This window comes from Dasypus novemcinctus, chromosome 3, assembly GCF_030445035.2.
Source record: "Dasypus novemcinctus isolate mDasNov1 chromosome 3, mDasNov1.1.hap2, whole genome shotgun sequence".
Taxonomy (NCBI): domain Eukaryota; kingdom Metazoa; phylum Chordata; class Mammalia; order Cingulata; family Dasypodidae; genus Dasypus; species Dasypus novemcinctus.
Window position 1 is genome coordinate 124,219,962 of NC_080675.1, and position 19,706 is coordinate 124,239,667.

General features: G+C 38.5%; 1 protein-coding gene across 2 annotated transcripts in view; it reads left to right on the plus strand.

Moving 5' to 3' along the window:
- SPPL2A (signal peptide peptidase like 2A) overlaps positions 1 to 19,706 on the plus strand; it is a 56,815-nt gene that overhangs the window by 6,374 nt on the left and 30,735 nt on the right. For both annotated transcript variants that reach the window (XM_004471545.5, XM_004471544.5), the window contains exons 2-6: positions 11,847 to 11,966; positions 12,278 to 12,460; positions 13,133 to 13,222; positions 13,726 to 13,859; positions 18,493 to 18,644. In XM_004471545.5, coding sequence (XP_004471602.1) covers positions 11,847 to 11,966; positions 12,278 to 12,460; positions 13,133 to 13,222; positions 13,726 to 13,859; positions 18,493 to 18,644 — 679 coding nt within the window. The remainder of the gene's footprint in view (positions 1 to 11,846; positions 11,967 to 12,277; positions 12,461 to 13,132; positions 13,223 to 13,725; positions 13,860 to 18,492; positions 18,645 to 19,706) is intronic.

A 19,706-nucleotide genomic window follows, 5' to 3' on the forward strand; every position in this document is an offset into this window, starting at 1 on the left:
GTATGATTTCTAGGTGATAAATATTCACATTAAATCTTGAGAAGCACTGCTCCTGTAGCAGTGGTTCCCAAACTTAACAGACAGAATCCCCAGAAGACCTTGTTAAAATATAAACTCCCAAGGTCTTCTGATTCAGAAGTTCTGGGATGGAGATCAAGAATTTGCATTTCTAATACTTTAAGAACCACTAAAGCTGTTTGTGATTATTTGTTTCAGGTGTGTTTTAATCACCCCAGTAAAACTAATTTTTTTTTTAATAAAATTTTATTGGGAAGCATATGTGGCTCAAGTGATAAGGCCTTTGCCTACCATATGGGAGGACCTGGGTTTGATCCCTGGGGCCTCCTGGTGAAAAAGAAGAGGAGAAAGCATGCCTCTGCATTGAGCTGAGTGCCTGTGTGGCAAGCTGAGTGTCCATGCGGTGAGCCAAGTGCCCACATAGAGAGCTGACTGCCTATGTGGGTGCCTGCACAGCAAGCCAGGTGCCCATGTGGTGAGCCAAGTGCCTGCATGCGATGAGCCATGTGGTGAGCCGAGTGCCTGCATGAGTGCCGGTGTGGCAAGCCAAGTGCCCACATGAGTGCCTGCGTGGTGAGCCAGTGCCCATGTGGCAAACCAGTGCCCATGCGATGGGCTGAGTTCCCTCATCAGTGCCCTTGCGGTGAGCCAGTGCCTGCACAAGTGAGTCACACAGCAAGATGATGATGCAACAAAAGAGAGATGAAGGGAAGAGTTGAGGTGAAGCACAGCAGAGACCAGGAACTGAGGTGGTGCAATTGACAGGGAACCTCTCTCCACATCAGAAGTTCCCAGGATTGAATCCTGGTGAATCCTAGAGGAGAAAGATGAGAAGACAAAAAGAGAAATAGACACAGAAGATCGTAAAACGAATGGACACAAACAGAAAAAAAAAAAAAAAAATAGGGCGGGGAAGGGGGAAAAAAATGTTAAAATATTTTTTTCAAAAAAATAAAATTTTGGGAACTGGACTTGGCCCAGTGGTTAGGGCATCTGTCTACCACATGGGAGGTCTGCGGTTCAAACCCCAGGCCTTCTTGACCTATGTGGAGTTGGCCCACGCAGTGCTGATGTGTGCAAGGGGTGCTGTGCCATGTAGGGGAGCCCCACACACAAGGAATGCGCCCCATAAGGAGAGCCATCCAGTGCGAAAGAAAGTTTAGCCTGCCTGGGAATGGCACTGCACACACAGAGAGCTAACACAACAAGATGACGCAGCAGAAAGAAACAGATTCTGGTTCTGCTGACAACAACAGAAGCGGACAAAGGAGAACATATAGCAAATAGACACAGAGAACAGACAACTAGGGTGAGGGGAGAGAAATAAATAAATAAATAAATCTTTTTTTTTAAAAAAAAGACCAAAACCTTTAATTTAAAAATAAAATAAAATAAAATTTTATTAAAGCATATCACTCATACCTGAACATACATAAACAATTCATGTAAAAGTTGTGAATTTACAAAATGAACACATATATCATCATACAGGGCCCCCACACATCTCCCCACCAGCACCTTGCATTGTTGTGAAACAAACTATAACACAGCATTGTCAAAGTATTACTATTAACTATAGCCCATATCTTATATTTGATGTATTTTTCCCTTACCCCACTTGATTATTAACACCTTGTATTAGTATTATATATTTATTATAGTTCATGGGAGAATGTTCTCATATTCTGTTAACCACAGTCCATCTTCTACCACTGGATTCCCTGTGTCATACAGTCCCGCTTTGTACAGTCCATTCAGAGTGTACACTCATGGCTTTCATTTTCATCATAGAATTGTGCTGTCATCACCTCAATTTTAGAACATTTTCATTACCCTGGAAGGAAAAATCCCATACTCCTTTAAATCCCCTTATTTTTGTCCTTTGGAATTGATATAATATCTTCTTTGCCATTGCTGCAAAAATATTACAATATTACTGTTAACCATCATCCATAAGTTAGGTTAGTTGTAATTTTTCTCATGTATCTCCATATTCTGAACACTTTGTAAAGGAACATTCTTAAATTTATCTTCTTAACCACAATCTTCATCCACCACTAAAGTCAGTGTTATACATTCCCTAGTTTATTCTCTAGCTTCCTTTCAATTGGCATTTATATCCCCAGACTACCCCTTTCAGCCACAATATAAGTTAAAAATTAGCTGTGTTGGTTATACTCACTATAATGTGTTGCCATCAACTCTATTCATTTCCACACTTTTACAGACCACACTTTTAATAAGGTTTGCAATAAACCTTATTAAAAATTCTACATACCTGGAAAACGGACTTTGGCCCAGTGGTTAGGGCGTCCGTCTACCATATGGGAGGTCCGCGGTTCAAACCCCGGGCCTCCTTGACCCGTGTGGAGCTGGCCGTGCGCAGCGCTGATGCGCGCAAGGAGTGCCGTGCCACGCAAGGGTGTCCCCCGCGTGGGGGAGCCCCACGCGCAAGGAGTGCGCCCGTGAGGAAAAGCCGCCCAGCGTGAAAAGAAAGAGCAGCCTGCCCAGGAATGGCGCCGCCCACACTTCCTGTGCCGCTGACGACAACAGAAGCGGACAAAGAAACAAGACGCAGCAAATAGACACCAAGAACAGACAACCAGGGGAGGGGGGGAAATTAAATAAATAAATAAATCTTAAAAAAAAAAAAAAAAAAAAAATTCTACATACCTTAAGCATCAGTTCCCGTTCTCAACCCATATTTTATCTCCTAGGAAGTTATACTCTAGAGCAGGGGTTCTTAACCTTTTTTGTTCTATGGACCCCTTGCTAAGTTCATACTACACTGTGCATTATTTGATAAATATATCACACCTGAACCAACACAAGAATAATGATTTTTGAATTTCAGTTAAGCTCACGGACCCCTTGTTAAGAACCTCTGCTCTAGAGTTTACTTGCATGAATGTACTCATCCTATTTAGTTCCTATTTATGAGACCATAACAGTATTCTTTTCTGTCTGGCTTATTTCAATATCCTCAAGTTTCATCCATGTTATATGCATTCCAATTTCATTTCTTCCTACAGCTAAATAGTATTCCATTGTATATATAATATATAACACATTTTGTTTATCCACTTGTCGGTTGATAGACACTTGGGCTGGTTTCCTATTTTATAGCCATTGTATATGATGTTGCTATGAACATTGGTGTGCAAATGTCAGTTCGCATCCTTGCTTTTAGTTTTTCTGAATATGTTCCTAGTAAAGGGATTCCTGGATCATATGGTAGTTCTACATTGAGCTTCTTGAGGTACTGCCAAGTGTCTTCTACAGAGGCTGCACCATTCTACATTCCCATCAACAGTAAGGAGTGTTCCTATTTCTGCATATCATCTCCAGCACTTGAAGTTTTCTGTTTTTTTTTTTAAGTAAAACTAATTTGTTGTCTTGTTTCTTTTACTTTATTGAGATATAATTCACATACCTTAAAATTTACTGATTTAAAGTGTAAAAATTAATGGTTTTTAGTATATTCACAGATAATTGCAACTATCACCACAGTCAAATTTAGTCAAAAAGGAACCCCTTACCTTTAGCTATCATCCTCCTATCCCTCATCCTCCCAGCTCTAAGCTAATCTTGTGTTTCTTTTCCATCTCCTACAGCGTTTGGTAAGGTGCTAGGTGTATTAATAATGACATCTGCCATTTATTAAAAGCTTAATATGTGCAAACAGCTGCATTATCTACTGAACCCTCATGACAGCTCTGACACAGGGCATTTATTATTCTCATCTGAAGTCTGAGGATGTTGAAGCTTAAGATAGATTAAGCAACTTTCCCAATGTAGCATAGCCAGTAATGTTGAAACTGGCATTTTATACCAGGTCTCTTACATCCAAAACTCATGTTCTTAACCTTTATACCATAGTATTTATTAAAATAAACAATTTTTGAAGCTATACAATATGTGTAGTTTTACCAAAGTAATTAAAAATGTAGTGGAGATACTTAAGCTGTTTTTTTTTCAGTCATGCTAGCTTGTGAAACTTGCTGCATGCTCCACATTCAGTACTAACTATTCTATAATCATATAATGTTATACTTTCATCTTTTATACTTGTCTTTCACTAAAAGGTATGTGTTTTCTTTAGTAATATCAGTGAGTTTTGCTTTTATCAGTGGTAAATTTTCTACAGTTCTGGACAGGTTGTAATTTATTTTTAAAAATAAATTTTACTTATCTTTGACATCTTTGTACTATCTTGAAAATAAAGCTTTTAAAAAAATCTCTTGGGAAACGGACTTTGGCCCAGTGGGTAGGGCGTCCGTCTACCATATGGGAGGTCCACGGTTCAAACCCCGGGCCTCCTTGACCCGTGTGGAGCTGGCCCATGCGCAGTGCTGATGCGCGCAAGGAGTGCCGTGCTACACGGGGGTGTCCCCCGCATGGGGGAGCCCCACGCACAAGGAATGCGCCCGTGAGGAAAGCTGCCCAGCGTGAAAAGAAAGTGCAGCCTGCCCAGGAATGGCACCGCCCACACTTCCCGTGCCGCTGACGACAACAGAAGCGGACAAAGAAACAAGACGCAGCAAATAGACACCAAGAACAGACAACCGGGGGGGGGGGGGGGGGGGGGGGGGGTTGGGGAATTTAAATAAATAAATAAATCTTTAAAAAACAAATCTCTTAGTTTTTGTAATGATAAAAGTGACGTAGCAGAGCAGGTATAGCTCAGTGGTTGAGTACCTGCTTTGCAGATACAAGGTCCCAGGTTCAGTCTCTAGTACCTCCTAAAAAAAAAAAGTAATGCAGGGTATTATAAAATTATGTAAAAGAAGATTGTATGTATGTATCAGTATGGAAAATCTAATATACCCAATTATTCGGGTCTTTTAAAATTTCTTAGAAGTGCATTGTAGTTTTCTGAATACAAGTGCTTTTCATAGTTGGTTAAGTGTATTCCTAAATATTTGATTGTTTAGTCATTTTTGTAAATGGAAATTTTTTTTCCTGACTTCCTCCTCAGATTGTGCATTACTAGTGTCTTTTTTTTCTTAAGATTTATTTTTTATTTCTCTCCCCTTCCCTTCCCCCCTCCCCCCAGTTACCCAGTTGTCTGCTCTGTGTGTCCACTCACTGTGTGTTCTTCTGTGTCCACTTGTATTGTCAGTGGGACCGGGAATCTGTTTCTCTTTTTGTTGCATCATCTTGTTTGCCTCAACTCTCCATGTGTGCATCACCACTCCTGGGCAGCTCTCCTTCTGGGGCGCATTCCTTCCATGTGGGGCTCCCCTATGTGGGGGACACCCCTGCATGGCAGGGCACTCCTTGCATGTGGGCCAGCTCACCGCATGGGCCAGGAGGCCCTGGGTTTGAATCCTGGACCTCCCATGTGGTAGCTGGACTCTATCTATTGAGCCAAATCTGCTTCCCTACTAGTGTCTTTTAAAGTCTGTTTCATCTGATATAAGTATAGCTACTCTCACTTTTTTTTTTTCTGGTTACTGCATGCCTGGAATATCTTTTTCCGGCCTTTTACTTTCAATCTTTTGGTGTCCTTGGGTCTAAGGTGAGTCTCTTGCAGACAGCATATAAATTACTCATATTTTCTTATCCATTCCACATGTCTGTGTCTTGCCTGGGGAGTTTAATCCATTAATTTTCAATGTTATTACAAGAAAGGCAGTTCTTATTTCATGCATTTTGACCTTTGGGTTTTATCTGTCATTTTATTTTAACTACTCTTTTGCGATTTTTAGTTACTTTTACTGATACAGTCTTCATTTCTGGACTCTCCTCCAATTCTCTCTCCCCCATCTTTTCTTTTCAGACTAGCACACCCTTTAGTATTTCCTCCAATTTCCTTGGTTACATACTCTCTCAGTTTCTGTTTATCTGTGAATCTTTAAACCCTCATTTTTGAAAGACAGTCTTGCTGGATATAAGATTCTTGGTTGGAAGTTTTTCTCTTGCAGTATGTTAGAAACATCTTCAAGACTTAGTGGTAGGTGGTAGATTCTTTTTTTTTTTTTAAGATTTTTTAATTTTATTTATTTCTCTCCCCTCCCCTCCCCCACCCCACCCCACCCCAGTTGTCTGTTCTCTGTGTCTATTCACTGCGTGTTCTTCTTTGTCCAGTTCTCTTGTTGTCAGTGGCACAGGAATCTGTGTTTCTTTTTGTTGCATCATCTTGTTGTGTTAGCTCTCCATGTGTGCGGCGCCATTCTCAGGCGGGCTGCACTTTCTTTTGCGCTGGGCAGCACTCCTTGCACGTCGTGCTCCCCTACGCGGGGGCACCCCTGTGTGGCATAGCACTCCTTGCGCACATCAACACTGTGCATGGGCCAGCTCCATACAGGTCAAGGAGGCCGGGGGTTTGAACCGCGGACCTCCCATGTGGTAGACAGATGCCCTAACCACTGGACCAAGTCCGCTTCCCAGGTGGTAGATTCTTAAAGGACATAAGAGGAGGACTGAGATGGACTACTGATGCTTATATGTATGTAGAAGTTTTAGTTAATTTTATTATAAAAGTGTGGAAATGTGGAGTTGATGGGAACAGTAACATGGTTTATATATGGGACTGTGGCTGGAAAGGGTAGTCTAGGGATGTAAATGTCAATTGAAAGAGAGCTAGAGAATAATTTAGGGACTGAATAACACAGTAAACCCAGAGGTGGCTGAGAATTGTGGTGAATGTGGAGAATTGATGAATGCTCGAGTGTCCTTTGTGAGCTAGAGTAGATGTACGTCACTCTTGCAGGGTGGAGGGAATGTGGAGAAGCATGGGAAAAATGCAACTGGAGTGACCTATGGACTTTGGTTAACAACAATACTCTAATATTGATGTATTTATGCCAAAGATGTACTGTGTTGATAATATACTAGTATAGCAGAAGTATGCCAAATATATGCTATGGGCCATGGTTAGTGGTAATAGTCTGATGTTATTATCTCATAATTTGTAACAAATGTTCCACCATGGTGTGGTGTGTTGGTAGAGCAGTGTTGTATGGGAATTCTGCGCTTCACAATTTCTGTAATAAAAATATATTTTTAAAAACGATAATAGAGTGGGTTGGTGGAAAAATACAACAAATGTAAGATACGGACTAGTTAGCAGTAAGATTTTGACAGTATACTTTTATAACTTGTAACAAATGTCTCACAACAATGTGAGGTGTTGGTGGAAGGTTGATTATGGGACCCCTGTGCGAGGTTATGCATGTTTGCTTTTAAGTTCATAACTTTTACTATGCATTTATTGTTTATGTGTGTTCATGTATAAATGATATAACAACAATAATAATAATAGGGAAGGGAGCAGAAGCGGTGTCGCTGGGGTCTCTGGAAGGAGATGTGGCAGTCCTGGTTCGCCTGGCGCTTGGTAGCTGCTGCCTCCGTTCCCCCCCCACCCCTGTCTTCTACTCTGTGGGCAGAGGAGGTTGTGGTGGTGGCTGGAGAAAGCTGGGGCAGAGGATGGAGGAAGGAGGGGGCAGTGCGCGGAGCCTGGTCCCTAGCGGGCCAGTGTTATTGGTCCTCTGCGGCCTTCTGGAGTCATCCGGTGGTGGCCAAGAGCTACCCCCACTCAGCCATGCCATCCCCTTCCGAGTCAACTGGCCCAGCACCGAGTTCTGTCTGTAAGAATGTGTTCTACAAAATTAGAAGCATTTTAGAACTTTTTTATGAACAACTGTGTGCCAACAAACGAGACATTAATGAAACAGACAAATTCCTGGATACACATGAACAAACCACACAGACCCTCGGAGAAATGGAGGACTTCAACAGACCAATCACAAGTACAGAAATAAAACAGTTAGAAAAAAACCTCCCCGAGATGAAAAGTCCAGGACAAATGGCTTCACAGGTGAATTCTACCAATCGTTTAAAGAAGATGTAATACCAGTCTTGTCCAAATTCTTCCAAAAAATTGAGCAGGAAGAAATGCTACCAAACTCATTCTGTGAAGCTAACATCAACCTAATACCAAAACCAAATAAAGATATTACAAAAAAAGGAAAAATAATAATAATAGGGTGTGTTGGGGGAAAAATATACCATATGTAAGATACTTTGGTTAATAGTAATATTTTGAGGATGCTCTTAAATCATTAGTTAAAAATGTTTCACAACAATGCAAGGTATTGGTGGTAAGGTGAGGTGTGAGAGCCCTGAATGATGTTATGTGTGTTTGTTTTATGAGTTCATAGCTATTACTATACACTTATTGTTTATGTATGAGTGATATACTTCAATGAATTTTTTAAAAAATGATCTAAGAGTCAGCTAGAATGAGCTCTACTGGCCAAATTTGGAGCAATTTTTGCATCCAACAAATAATTATGGTAACTAATTATAACTCTGCATTTTAAAAAAGCGTTTCTATTGATATTAAACAAAAGATTATGGGGATTAGGGAAGGAAATTAAAGATCTTTTTAAAGAATAATACCAGCTAGTAAAGGTAGAAGAAATGGTAGTATTAAAAGGTGGAAATTGGACTTGGCGCAGTGGTTAGGGAGTCCGTCTACCACATGGGAGGTCTGCAGTTCAAACCCCGGGCCTCCTTGACTTGTGTGGAGCTGGCCCATGAGCAGCGCTGATGCGTGCAAGGAGTGCCGCGCCACGCAGGGGTATCCCCAGTGTAGGGGAGCCCCTCGTGCAAGGAGTGTGACCCATAAGGAGAGCCGCCCAGCATGAAAGAAAGTGCAGCCTGCCCAGGAAAGTGCAGCCTGCCCAGGAATGGCACTGCACACACGGAGAGCTGACACAGCAAGATGACGCAACAAAAAGAAACACAGATTCCCGTGCCGCTGATAACAACAGAAGCAGAGAAAGACGACGCAGCAAATAGACACAGAGAACAGACAACCGGGGCTGGAGGGATTAAATACATACATACTTACATACATACATACATACATCTTTTTTAAAAAAACCAAGGTACCAGATATGGCTCAAATAGTTGAGTGCCTGCTTCCCACATGGGAGGCCCTGGGTTCAGTTCCCAGTGCCTTCTAAAAACAATAAGCAAACAAACTAAAAAACCAGCTCAGGGAAGCTGATTTGGCTCAGTGGTTAAGTGCTGGTTTCCCACATGCTAGGCCCCATGTTCAATCCCTGGCCTAGTACCTCAAAAAAAATTTCACCATTTTGCCATCCCCAATGTAATACGTAAAATTAAATCAGGTAAAGATCATCATGGACATAAAACCCTGGGTAAGAAGTTGTTGGGATATTCACATGATGCCTCAGATTGCTTACCGTTTACGAAGGAAAACAATGTACCTTCATGTGGGAGAAATCTGGCAGCTACTACCTTAACCAGATAATCAAACGCAGCATTATTAATAGTGGGATATACAGGCATCATGTGCATTTTGTTGGATGTGTTAAGAAGTACCCAAATCACCTATGAAGTGTTCCTTCCAAAAATATTTAACCTAAATCTAATGAAGCTTCATGATTATCTGCAAGATTGCCTTCTGTGTTTAGAATTATAGATGATTCATCTCTGTGATCGTAGGCAGGTTATGTTGATAACTTCTCTGAGTCTCAGAACCCTCATTTGTAAAACAGGGGTGCTAATGCCTACTTAATTGGGTTATATTGATATCAAATGGGATAAATGTATGAATATAACCTAGCTTATAGTTTGGTGTATGGTCAGAATTTAACACATTAGTTCAGTTCTGCTGCCAGAATCCATTCATGGCCACCAGGTATATAGCTGAATAAAAACTACATTTATATTTTCCATAAATAATTTTCTTACCTAATTAGCCTATGTAATTTGATGGTGTATTTATGAATTCCCTACATTTGCTTAGATCCATAAGTGAATGAAGCCCCAGTTATGCCAAGAAACCCTCTAATCCTAAACTTTCAAGGAATAGGTAAGAACATGGAATATGGCATCTCTGTACTCATTAGAAATTTAGGTTGAATTGTATGAAATTACCAATTTTGCAGATCTAAAATTGTCAACTACCAGCCATTTCATGTGGCAGAGTTTCAGTATATCATTTTCTTATTTGCCAAGCAATCTCTTTTTCCCTTTGGTTTTATAGAAAGATTTGCTCAAGGGAAGAGAGAGCAAGTGTTTGGATTATTCAAAGTTTGAAGGAAATTGTGTTGTGGAATGGTATTCTAATTATCTGAAGATGTTTCTTTAGATCATGCTCTCCCCCCAGCCCATTGTACAATAGTTATTTTTAATCACTATTTCAGTTTGCACAGGAAGAGCTGATGGCACTGGGTCACCCAGGTTGGCTACATAGAACTTCTCATTACATGTCCTAGAATGATCTGGACTTTAGGGGTCATCTGAGCCCCTGCACACATTATACAGATAGGCACACTGAGCCCTGGAGAGAGCTTAGGGAGCTTACTTCTCTGAACTTGAGTTCCTCATCTGTGAAAGGCCCTGCTTTTGTTCAGCAAATATTGATGGCACTTTTAACAGGCACTGTGCTAAGTGCTATTTATTCACATGATTTTTCTGGGAAAATCAAATAAGATGATGAAAGTGAAAGCTCTTGACATACTTTTAAGCATGTTATAAATGTGAGCTCTTGTAGACAGTTTGAGCTTTATATAATTGTGATCTTTTTATCAAGAAAGAGGTTAACCTTTGTCGTTTCCTGGCCTCAGGTTACCCTACTCTCCCTGGCCATAGTTCTTACAAATAGATCCAGTTAGTCGCTGGAAGAGTTGAGAATAGGGTTGGCTCAGTGTGACTAGATGACCATGATATTACTCTTGCCATGTAGTATCCTTTAATACACCTTCATAGAAATTAAAGCGAGTTGGTAATTTGTAGCTGCTTTAAATGTAGTTCTCTGTCAGTTTTGGAGTGTATTTAAATTTACTAATTAATTTGAGAGATTGAAAATTATTTATTCTGAAACTGAAACATTTGGCTTCTGCTTCCCTTCCTTCCTGTTTTGGTTGTTGAAAACCTAGTGGTAGCAAAAAAGCCTTGGAATCCTCATTACTTCCCCTTTTCATTCACAAGGCTCAGTGTTCCATTTGTGGACATACAGTATAATATTTATTTACAAGTAGTTTAACACATTTATACAATAGCTAACATGGACATGGCACTGTGCCAAGCCTCAAGATGTAAGACGATAACTAATATGGTCCTTACTCTTAAATAGCTTATAGTATCAAGGGAAAAGAATTATAAAAAAAAAAAGAAAGGAAAGAAGGAAGGGAAGGGGAGGAAATGAAGAAAAATTCCTTCCAGGTATTGGGAAATAAGGGAAAAGAAAGAAGATTATCCTGGCTCTTCTTTGTCCTCACTTTCAACTCTAGATTGGTCTTTTTGACTAGGTAGTTGTAGAAGCCTGAAAACTTGAAAGACTATTCTGCTCCAAGTTACAGGTGGTTCTCTTCTAAAGATAGCATTTAGAAATAATTACGTACTTTTTTCTTTCACTCCTGTTACCGTTAGATTGTAGAAGATAAGACAGGTTAAGAGATTTGGAGTGCATTTTATTTTATAGAATGTAAACAATGAAGTAATAACTCATAGGAGATTGAGAAGAAAAGTTTCAGGCTGTGAGAGAGTATAGATATTAATACATCATAGCAAGAATCCTCTGTGGGATATGACCCTTACAACAGGGGGCATAATTATATTCCTATAAAAAAGTAATTTATTTTCCTTGAAGACTTTGTTCTGGGCACATGTGCATAGTTCGTCTTTCCAGACTTTTGCATCTTCTCAAAGAAGAAGAAACAAACTCATTGAAGACCTTTGTTCTTAAGGAAATGTAGTCAAACCATATATAAACAGCTTAAATGTTTATATTTAGTTGTTGACAAACTAAATTATTACCAATATGAAAAGTATTGTTCATGTCCTAGATAGCTGCTCAGGAGGCAATCCTACATGCATCTGGAAATGGCACACCTTTACCATCTAAGGACTACTGCATGCTATATAACCCTCAATGGACAGTTCTTCCAAGTACCCTAGAAAATGCAGTAAGTAAATCACAATTTCTGTTCTTAAATATAAAAATATTGAAATGGTGAGAATGAATAATCATTATGGTTTAGTTTGTAAATTCATTGTAATATATGCTGATTAATAATTTTATTGATTTTGCTCAAGTATTTTTGTCTCTGTTGGAAGGGCAAGTTAGGGATTTTAAATACTTACCTCTAAACCTGGTTGTTAGTCATAAAATATTTCTAATTTAAGGAATCTTATATCATACCAATATTGGTACCTTTTTACTTAATGCATTTAGGGTGAGATATGATACCATGTTAAAGGCATTTCTTATTTTCAGACTTCCATTAGTTTGATGAATCTGACTGCCACACCTCTGTGCAAGTTTTCTGATATTCCTCCTGCTGGAATAAAGAACAAAGCTGTTGTGGTGCAGTGGGGAGCCTGCCATTTTCTTGAAAAAGCCAGAATTGCACAGAGAGGAGGTGCTGAAGCATTGTTGATTGCCAATAGCAGTGTTCGAGTAAGTTATAAATGTATAGTTATTTTTTAAATCAGATTGAAACCAAATTGAAACAATTCAGGAACTGAATTGAAACAATTTCTTTTTGTATGGTTCAGGGACTGAATTTTGAATAATCTGATAATAGGATTCATTTTAAATAAAAATTCTGAATCTGATGGGCATTTAATTGGAAAATTTTGTGGTTTTCTCTTCCTAAAGGAGACAAAACTTGCTTAGGAAAAATCAAATCTTAAATCCCAAGAATGCTATTGTGGGTACCTGTGTGGCACATTGCTGCAAGGCCACTGGTTTAGTTGCCCAGTAAGTTGATAGTGGTAAATACTGTCCATTTTATACATATATACACACACATACATATATATATATACATACATAAGTATGTGTATGTGTATATAGTATATAAACATGAATATGTGTGTGTGTATCAGTTTAAGTTTATATGAAAGGAATTCTAGTTTTCCTTTTTTGCTACATTTTGGTTATGGTTTGTTTTTTTCCCAGAGAAAAGCATTTATGGTTTTTGAGAACTCTTACTATAATCTTAAGAAACTTTGTTTTATAACTTAAAAGAAAGATGTGATATTTATATTTAATGGAATAGTTTGTATTACTTTTTTTTTCTGTAAACATAGTAGTTCATAAATTTTCAAAATATTTTTTTTCTTTTAGTTTTCTCCCTCAGGGAACAAATCTGCCTTTCATGATGTGAAAATACTGATTGCATTTCTAAGCATTAAAGACTTTAAAGATATGAAACAGGTAATGAGTAATTACATATTATATTTAGTTTATAAATAGTATAACTTTTTACTTTTAATCACTGACATTTATTTGGAATTATCGTATTTCTTCCATTTGCTAAGAAGAAGCTGTGAAGGCCTGTAAAGACTTTATATGGGAAGTACTCACCTCCCATTTGGTATAAACTGTCTTTTGTGCCTGACTTCAAAGCCCTGACTTTAAAAAGGATGTTTATTTGTTTCAATTTCTTTTAAAACCTTGTGTTTCATATCATTTATCTTAATTTTAAATCCCTCAACAAAATGTGACTGTGTGGAAAACCACACTTTGAAGATTTAATAAACCAAAACATAACCTCATACTTTTAACTAAAGAATATATCATGGTCTCAAACATAATTCTATACTCTTGACTGCCTGATGTATAGTGTCCATTCCAAAGTGAAATGTGGGATATTGCTGCCGTACTCTATAGTAGAGAGAAAACTAATTCCTATGTTTACCTGTTATTTTGCCTTTCAGACTCTTGGAAATAATATTACTGTGAAAATGTATTCTCCATCTTGGCCTAACTTTGACTATACTATGGTGGTTATTTTTGTAATTGCTGTGTTCACAGTGGCATTAGGAGGATACTGGAGTGGACTAATTGAATTGTAAGTTTAATTAAACTCTAGCATTTTGTGATAAATGGTTTAAAACTATTGTTTGATAATGGTTTTAATCTCTGTAGCAACATTTAAAAAATTTACCTGACCTCAGAGAATGGTACCAGTATATATGTAGTTCCAGTAAGAACAGATTGCAAATACTCTTAAAGTATTTCATTATCTCTCCTAGAAAAGGTGAAGATCCTTAGTATCTAAAATGCCTATTTGTTTAGATTGGAAGAAAATAAGTAGGAAAGGGTAGGTAGTTTTTCACCTCCTTCTGTGTTGGGTCATTACACTGTGGCCTCATCATTCTGTTTGATGCTCTAGGAATTCTTAAAATATTAGGTATGCCCGTATTTTAATTTAAATATAGAAATTCCAAATGTACATAAACTTTGGATTTCCCTACTTAATAGCAATATATTGATCTGAACCAAATATTCATGGTTATGTACTTTTGGCTGTAAATTAAATCAAGCAATATAATGTAGAAGGATTGGTTCATATTCATAACTCTAAATGGAAAAGTTTTCTCAGAGCATATTGTTTCATGTGGAAAACAAAATATATTCACCATGTCAATTGATCTATATGTTCAGTTAAAAAGGGCTTATTTTAACTAATGAAACTAAGCTTATTAGTAATTTCTTAAATATTAAAATGTAATTATCTTACATCAAGAGAGAAGTCTTAGAGTTTAAACAAATGAGGTTCCTGCAGAAGGAGCTTTAAACATTTTACATATTTGGAAAGCTTGTTTCAACATACGTTGGTCACATTTATTCATGTGAATAAGCATTGTTTTTTTTCCTTCAGCATTAATTTGTTAAAAAGCATAGTATATAAAACGATCTCTAAGATCATTTTCCATATTATTTGGTGAAGTTTATAAATAATTTCTCAAGGCTATTGATCACTGAAAATGTTTTCATATTTACTACAGGTTCTAATTCCATTTCAGTGTAAATTATGTTTCTCCTCTAGATTAGTGCTTCTTCTCACACTGTAATGTTCAAAGACCCTGTCTGGAGATCTTGTTAAAATCCAAATTCTGATTTAATAGGTTTGTGATGGGGACTGTGATTCTGCATTTTTAACAAGCTCTTGGGTGATTTTTCTGGCTAAGGACCACATTTTGAGTTAGCAAGGCAAGCTTCATATGTGTCAAGACAGTCTCCTCAAAATTGGAGATAGGAGAGGAGTACATATCTTTTTTATTCATAAAACATGATTATGAGCAAGAAAAATTTGTTGCCTTCTATAGCCAGATTGAGGAAGGAAATGACCCTTGTAGGATTTTGGAATTTAGAATTGAGGGGGCTGATTCTAAGAGAGAGGTAAAGATGGAAAGAATTAAGTGTGTGTTGGGATGGGGGAGAAAGTGGTGGTACAGTTAGGAGAAAGAGAATATGAGTCAGTGATTAAAAGGAAAATGTTCCATAAAAAGAGAATTATCAAAAACCTAAGGGGAAGCGGACTTGGCCTAATGGATAGGACATCCGCCTACCACATGGGAGGTCTGCGGTTCAAACCCCGGGCCTCCTTGACCCATGTGGAGCTGGCCCATGCGCAGTGCTGATGCACACAAGGAGTGCCCTGCCACGCAGGGGTGTCCCCTGTGTAGGGGAGCCCCACGTGCAAGGAGTGCACCCCATAAGGAGAGCCACCCAGCACGAAAGAAAGCGCAGCCTGCCCAAGAATGGCGCCACACACACGGAGAGCTGACACAAGATGATGTAACAAAAAGAAACACAGATTCCCAGTGCCGATGATAAGGATAGAAGCGGTCACAGAAGAACACACAGCGAATGGACACAGAGAGCAGACACCTGGTGGGGGGGGAGGCCGGGGGGGAAAGGGGAGAGAAATAAATAAAAAATAAATCTTTAAAAATTAAAAAAAAAACCTAAGGACTATTGTTTAGCAAGAAGAGAGAGTTGGGTAGAAAGAGAAGGAAAAACAGAATAAGTCCTAGGAAAGAATAAATATGCTGGAACAGGAACTCAATCCAGAATTACCCTGCCAAATGAAAGAGGCCCCTTATGCAAAAGGGAAAGATACCTTGGTTCCATTTAAAGATTTCTCAGTAGAGAGTTAAAATCTGTCTTCAAGTGTCTTAGTTTTCCTGAGCTGCTATCAGAAACAACACACAATGGACTTAAACACAGGAATTTATTGACTCACGGTTTTGAGGCTTGAAGTAGTCCAAAATTAAGATACCAGCAAGGCTTGCTGAAATACCAAAGATTATAGCATTCTGATGCTGGCTGCTGCAATCCTTGGGGTTCCTTGGGTTGTATTTCTGCCTCCCATCATATGGTGATGTTCTCCTCCTGTCTCACTTCTGTAACTTCCAGTTTTTCTTTATAAGGCCTCCAGTAATGCAGATTAAGACCCACCCTACTTCATTTGGCCACATCTTAACTAAAAATATCATCTTCAAGAGGTCCTATTTATAATAGGTTCATACCCACAGAGACACAGATTAAGATTAAGAACATGTATTTTTTGAGGTACATAATTCATCCTACCATATCAAGCTTCATAGCCTCAAGTTGGCATGGAAGAAGGTTTTGCTTCCCATTGCATGTAGCTCTTGAGGTACATGTTTTTAGACAGATGAATTGTAATATTTTAAAGTAATACAAATATGTGCTTTCCCTTCATGAAATTGCTTAGTGCTTCTAGTACACTGAATATGACTATGTAGATCTTATATTGTACTGTGGTAAAATGTCTTTAAGTGTATCTGTTTGCAATGACATATACCAAAGGTTAGCTTCTTTTCCCACTCAGGGTAACTTAATAACACTTCTACAAAAACTTTGGTTAATCCTTTGTCATCTAGTCCTGAAGTTTCAGGTAGGGGTTGGTATGGCTCTCCACCAACTCCTTCCCTGCTCCTTACCCAGGCAACCTACCTGAAGTCACAGATGCTTAAAATGATAGTTGTCCTAATCAACAATTTTTAAATAAAGTGGTATGTTGGTAAATGAGGTGTTGGCAAATGTGCAATTTGATAAGTATAAAAGTTTTGTTTTGGGAAACGGACTTGGCCCAGTGGTTAGGGCATCCATCTACCACATGGGAGGTCCGCGGTTCAAACCCCAGGCCTCCTTGACCCGTGTGGAGCTGGCCCATGCGCAGTGCTGATGCGCACAAGGAGTGCCATACCACTCAGGGGTGTCCCCTGCATAGGGGAGCCCCATGCACAAGGAGTGCACCCATAAGGAGAGCCGCCCAGCGCGAAAGTAAAGTGCAGCCTGCCCAGGAATGGCACCGCCCACACTTCCCGTGCCACTGACAACAGAAGCGGACAAAGAAACAAGATGCAACAAATAGACACAGAGAACAGACAACCGCGGGAGGGGGGAAAATTAAATAAATACATAAATCTTTTAAAAAAAAAAGTTTTGTTTTTTGTTTTTTAAACCTGAAGTTTATATTTTACTCAGACCTGATGACAGGGCCAAGATGTACACAAGAGGGAACAAAGCTTAGGAGACTAGAGTTGAAGGGACTGGAGCTGGAGAAGTATGTATTGTGGGTTCTTTATAACTAAGGGGAGACAGTAAGATTGACAGAACAGAGACTGCTCAAGAAAAGAGACTTGCAGGTCTTTCCTCTTCAATTTCTGTTTCTTAATTTTTATTAGTTGTGTAACCTAGAAAGGGTTATTGGTAGAATTTGAATCAATATTTTGCTATCTTAGGTAAAGGTAGAAAAAAGCTATGACTTGGGAAGCGGATGTGGCTCAAGTGATTGGGCTCCCATCTATCTTATGGGAGGTCCAAGGTTCAATTCCTGGGGCCTCCTGGTGAAGACAAGCTGGCCTGAGCAGAGAGCTGGCCCATGAGGAGTGCTGGCACTCGCAGCGAGCTGGCCTGAGGGAAGAGCTGGTGCAGCAAGATGATGCAACAAAAAGAGACACAGAGAAGAGAATAAGAGATGCAGCAGACCAGGGAGCTGAGGTGGCACAAAGATTGAGCACCTGTCTCCTACCCCAGAAGGTCCCAGGATCGGTTTCTGGTGCTGCCTAAAGAAAAAACAGGCAGACACAGAAGAACGCACAGTGAATGGACACAGAGATCAGACAACAAGGCAGGGGGTGGGGGGTAGGGGTAGAAATAAATCTTTTTTAAAAAAGCAATGACTTGACCTTCTTTTGAATCCTCTATAACATTTTGATGAGCAGAGTAGACATATATTAAATCCTGAATTTAAACTGATACGAGAATTAAATGTTCACATTCAGGATGATTTTTAATTTTAGAAGTTCTCTACTATGTATAAGTTGAAAATAGTAAATATGTAAGAAGAATTGGTTATAATTTTAAGTATATTATGTCAGTATAGTTTTCCAAATAAAAAATATAAACATCTACAAACATTAATTTTATATAATAAATGTCATGTTTCGACAATTTTGCCTCCAGAATACTTTCTCAAAAGTTAGTGTGGTTAATAACACTAAAAGGTAAATTATACCAGGTTTCCACTTTCTAGGTTAAATGTTTCTTTTTTGTGTGCAGTTTTTCAAAAGAAAATTACTTTTGTAATCTAATACAAATCTGAATTGGTTTTAGAGATACATTTTAACAGAGATTTGTTCAAGTTCCCATTTGTGTTTATGCAGGGAAAACTTGAAGGCAGTGACAAACACTGAAGATGGAGAAATGAAGAGAAAGAAGGAAGAATATTTAACTTTTAGTCCTCTTACAGTTGTAATATTTGTGGCCATCTGCTGTATTATGATGGTCTTACTTTATTTCTTCTACAAATGGCTGGGTAAGAAGTTATATTTTATGTTTGCTACTTTTAACATATTTGTTTTGCCAGATTTTTATTTTCCTTTAAGATCCCCATTACTCTGGGTTAAAAAAATTTTCAAGATAAAAAATATAGTCTTTCTTAAGATAAGAATACCATTTCATGCATGACTTGAAAGAATTGCTTTGGTCCCTACATTTCCCTCTGCGGATAAAGCATGATAGCCCAGAATCTAAACAGTGGACTAGGGACTTTTTGGTGGCTATATTTAGTTACATGAAATAGAAGATTATGCAAATTACTGGTTTATTGTTTTAGCTTATCTCCAAAGTATAGTTTATATTTTTGTCATTTTGCAAATCAAGATGTTGTATTACTTGAATTTTGTTTTACTCATATAAGCTGTTAGGATCATATAACATCTGAAGATATGCAGGTACTTGCCTGTGATTTAGAGAGTAACTGGTACTTTTTCTCTCTTAAAAAGGCACGGGTAGGAACTGTAATGGCTTGCCCATCCCTAAATAATCTTCTTAATGGTCTAGCAGGATGGAAATTTGCCATCCCTGGTCAGGAAACAGTGAATGTACCTAAAGAGAGCCGGCAAAACCCTTTGTAAAGCCACCAAAGGTTACAGCCCTTTTTGGAGAACATTAGCATAATTTCTGGACTAGAAAACTGAGGCTCTGGTGTTAGTTTCAGTTTGTTGTTTAACATCTTTTGTCCTATGGCAGGAATTTTAAAATTAGACCTATGACCTGGGCTTCAATTTTTTAAAAAATCATTCTGTAAATATCTCTCATGTCTCAATCTGTTCCTGGGAGAATGGGTACTAAGATGATATTTGTATTATCGGGGCATTGAACAGCTAATTTTTCTAATTTAATAATCAGCCATTAATTGTTTAATTTGTGTCTGACCCTCAGGTGATATACTAGTGGTTTTTAATAAAAAAAAGGGACCCCTACCCTAAAGCAAGTTTTAATATTTGGTGAGAAATTTCTTTAAACTCATCACTGTTTAATAAGTTCACGTTGTTCATAAATGTGATTTTTTTATGTAGGAGGAGGATCACTGTGC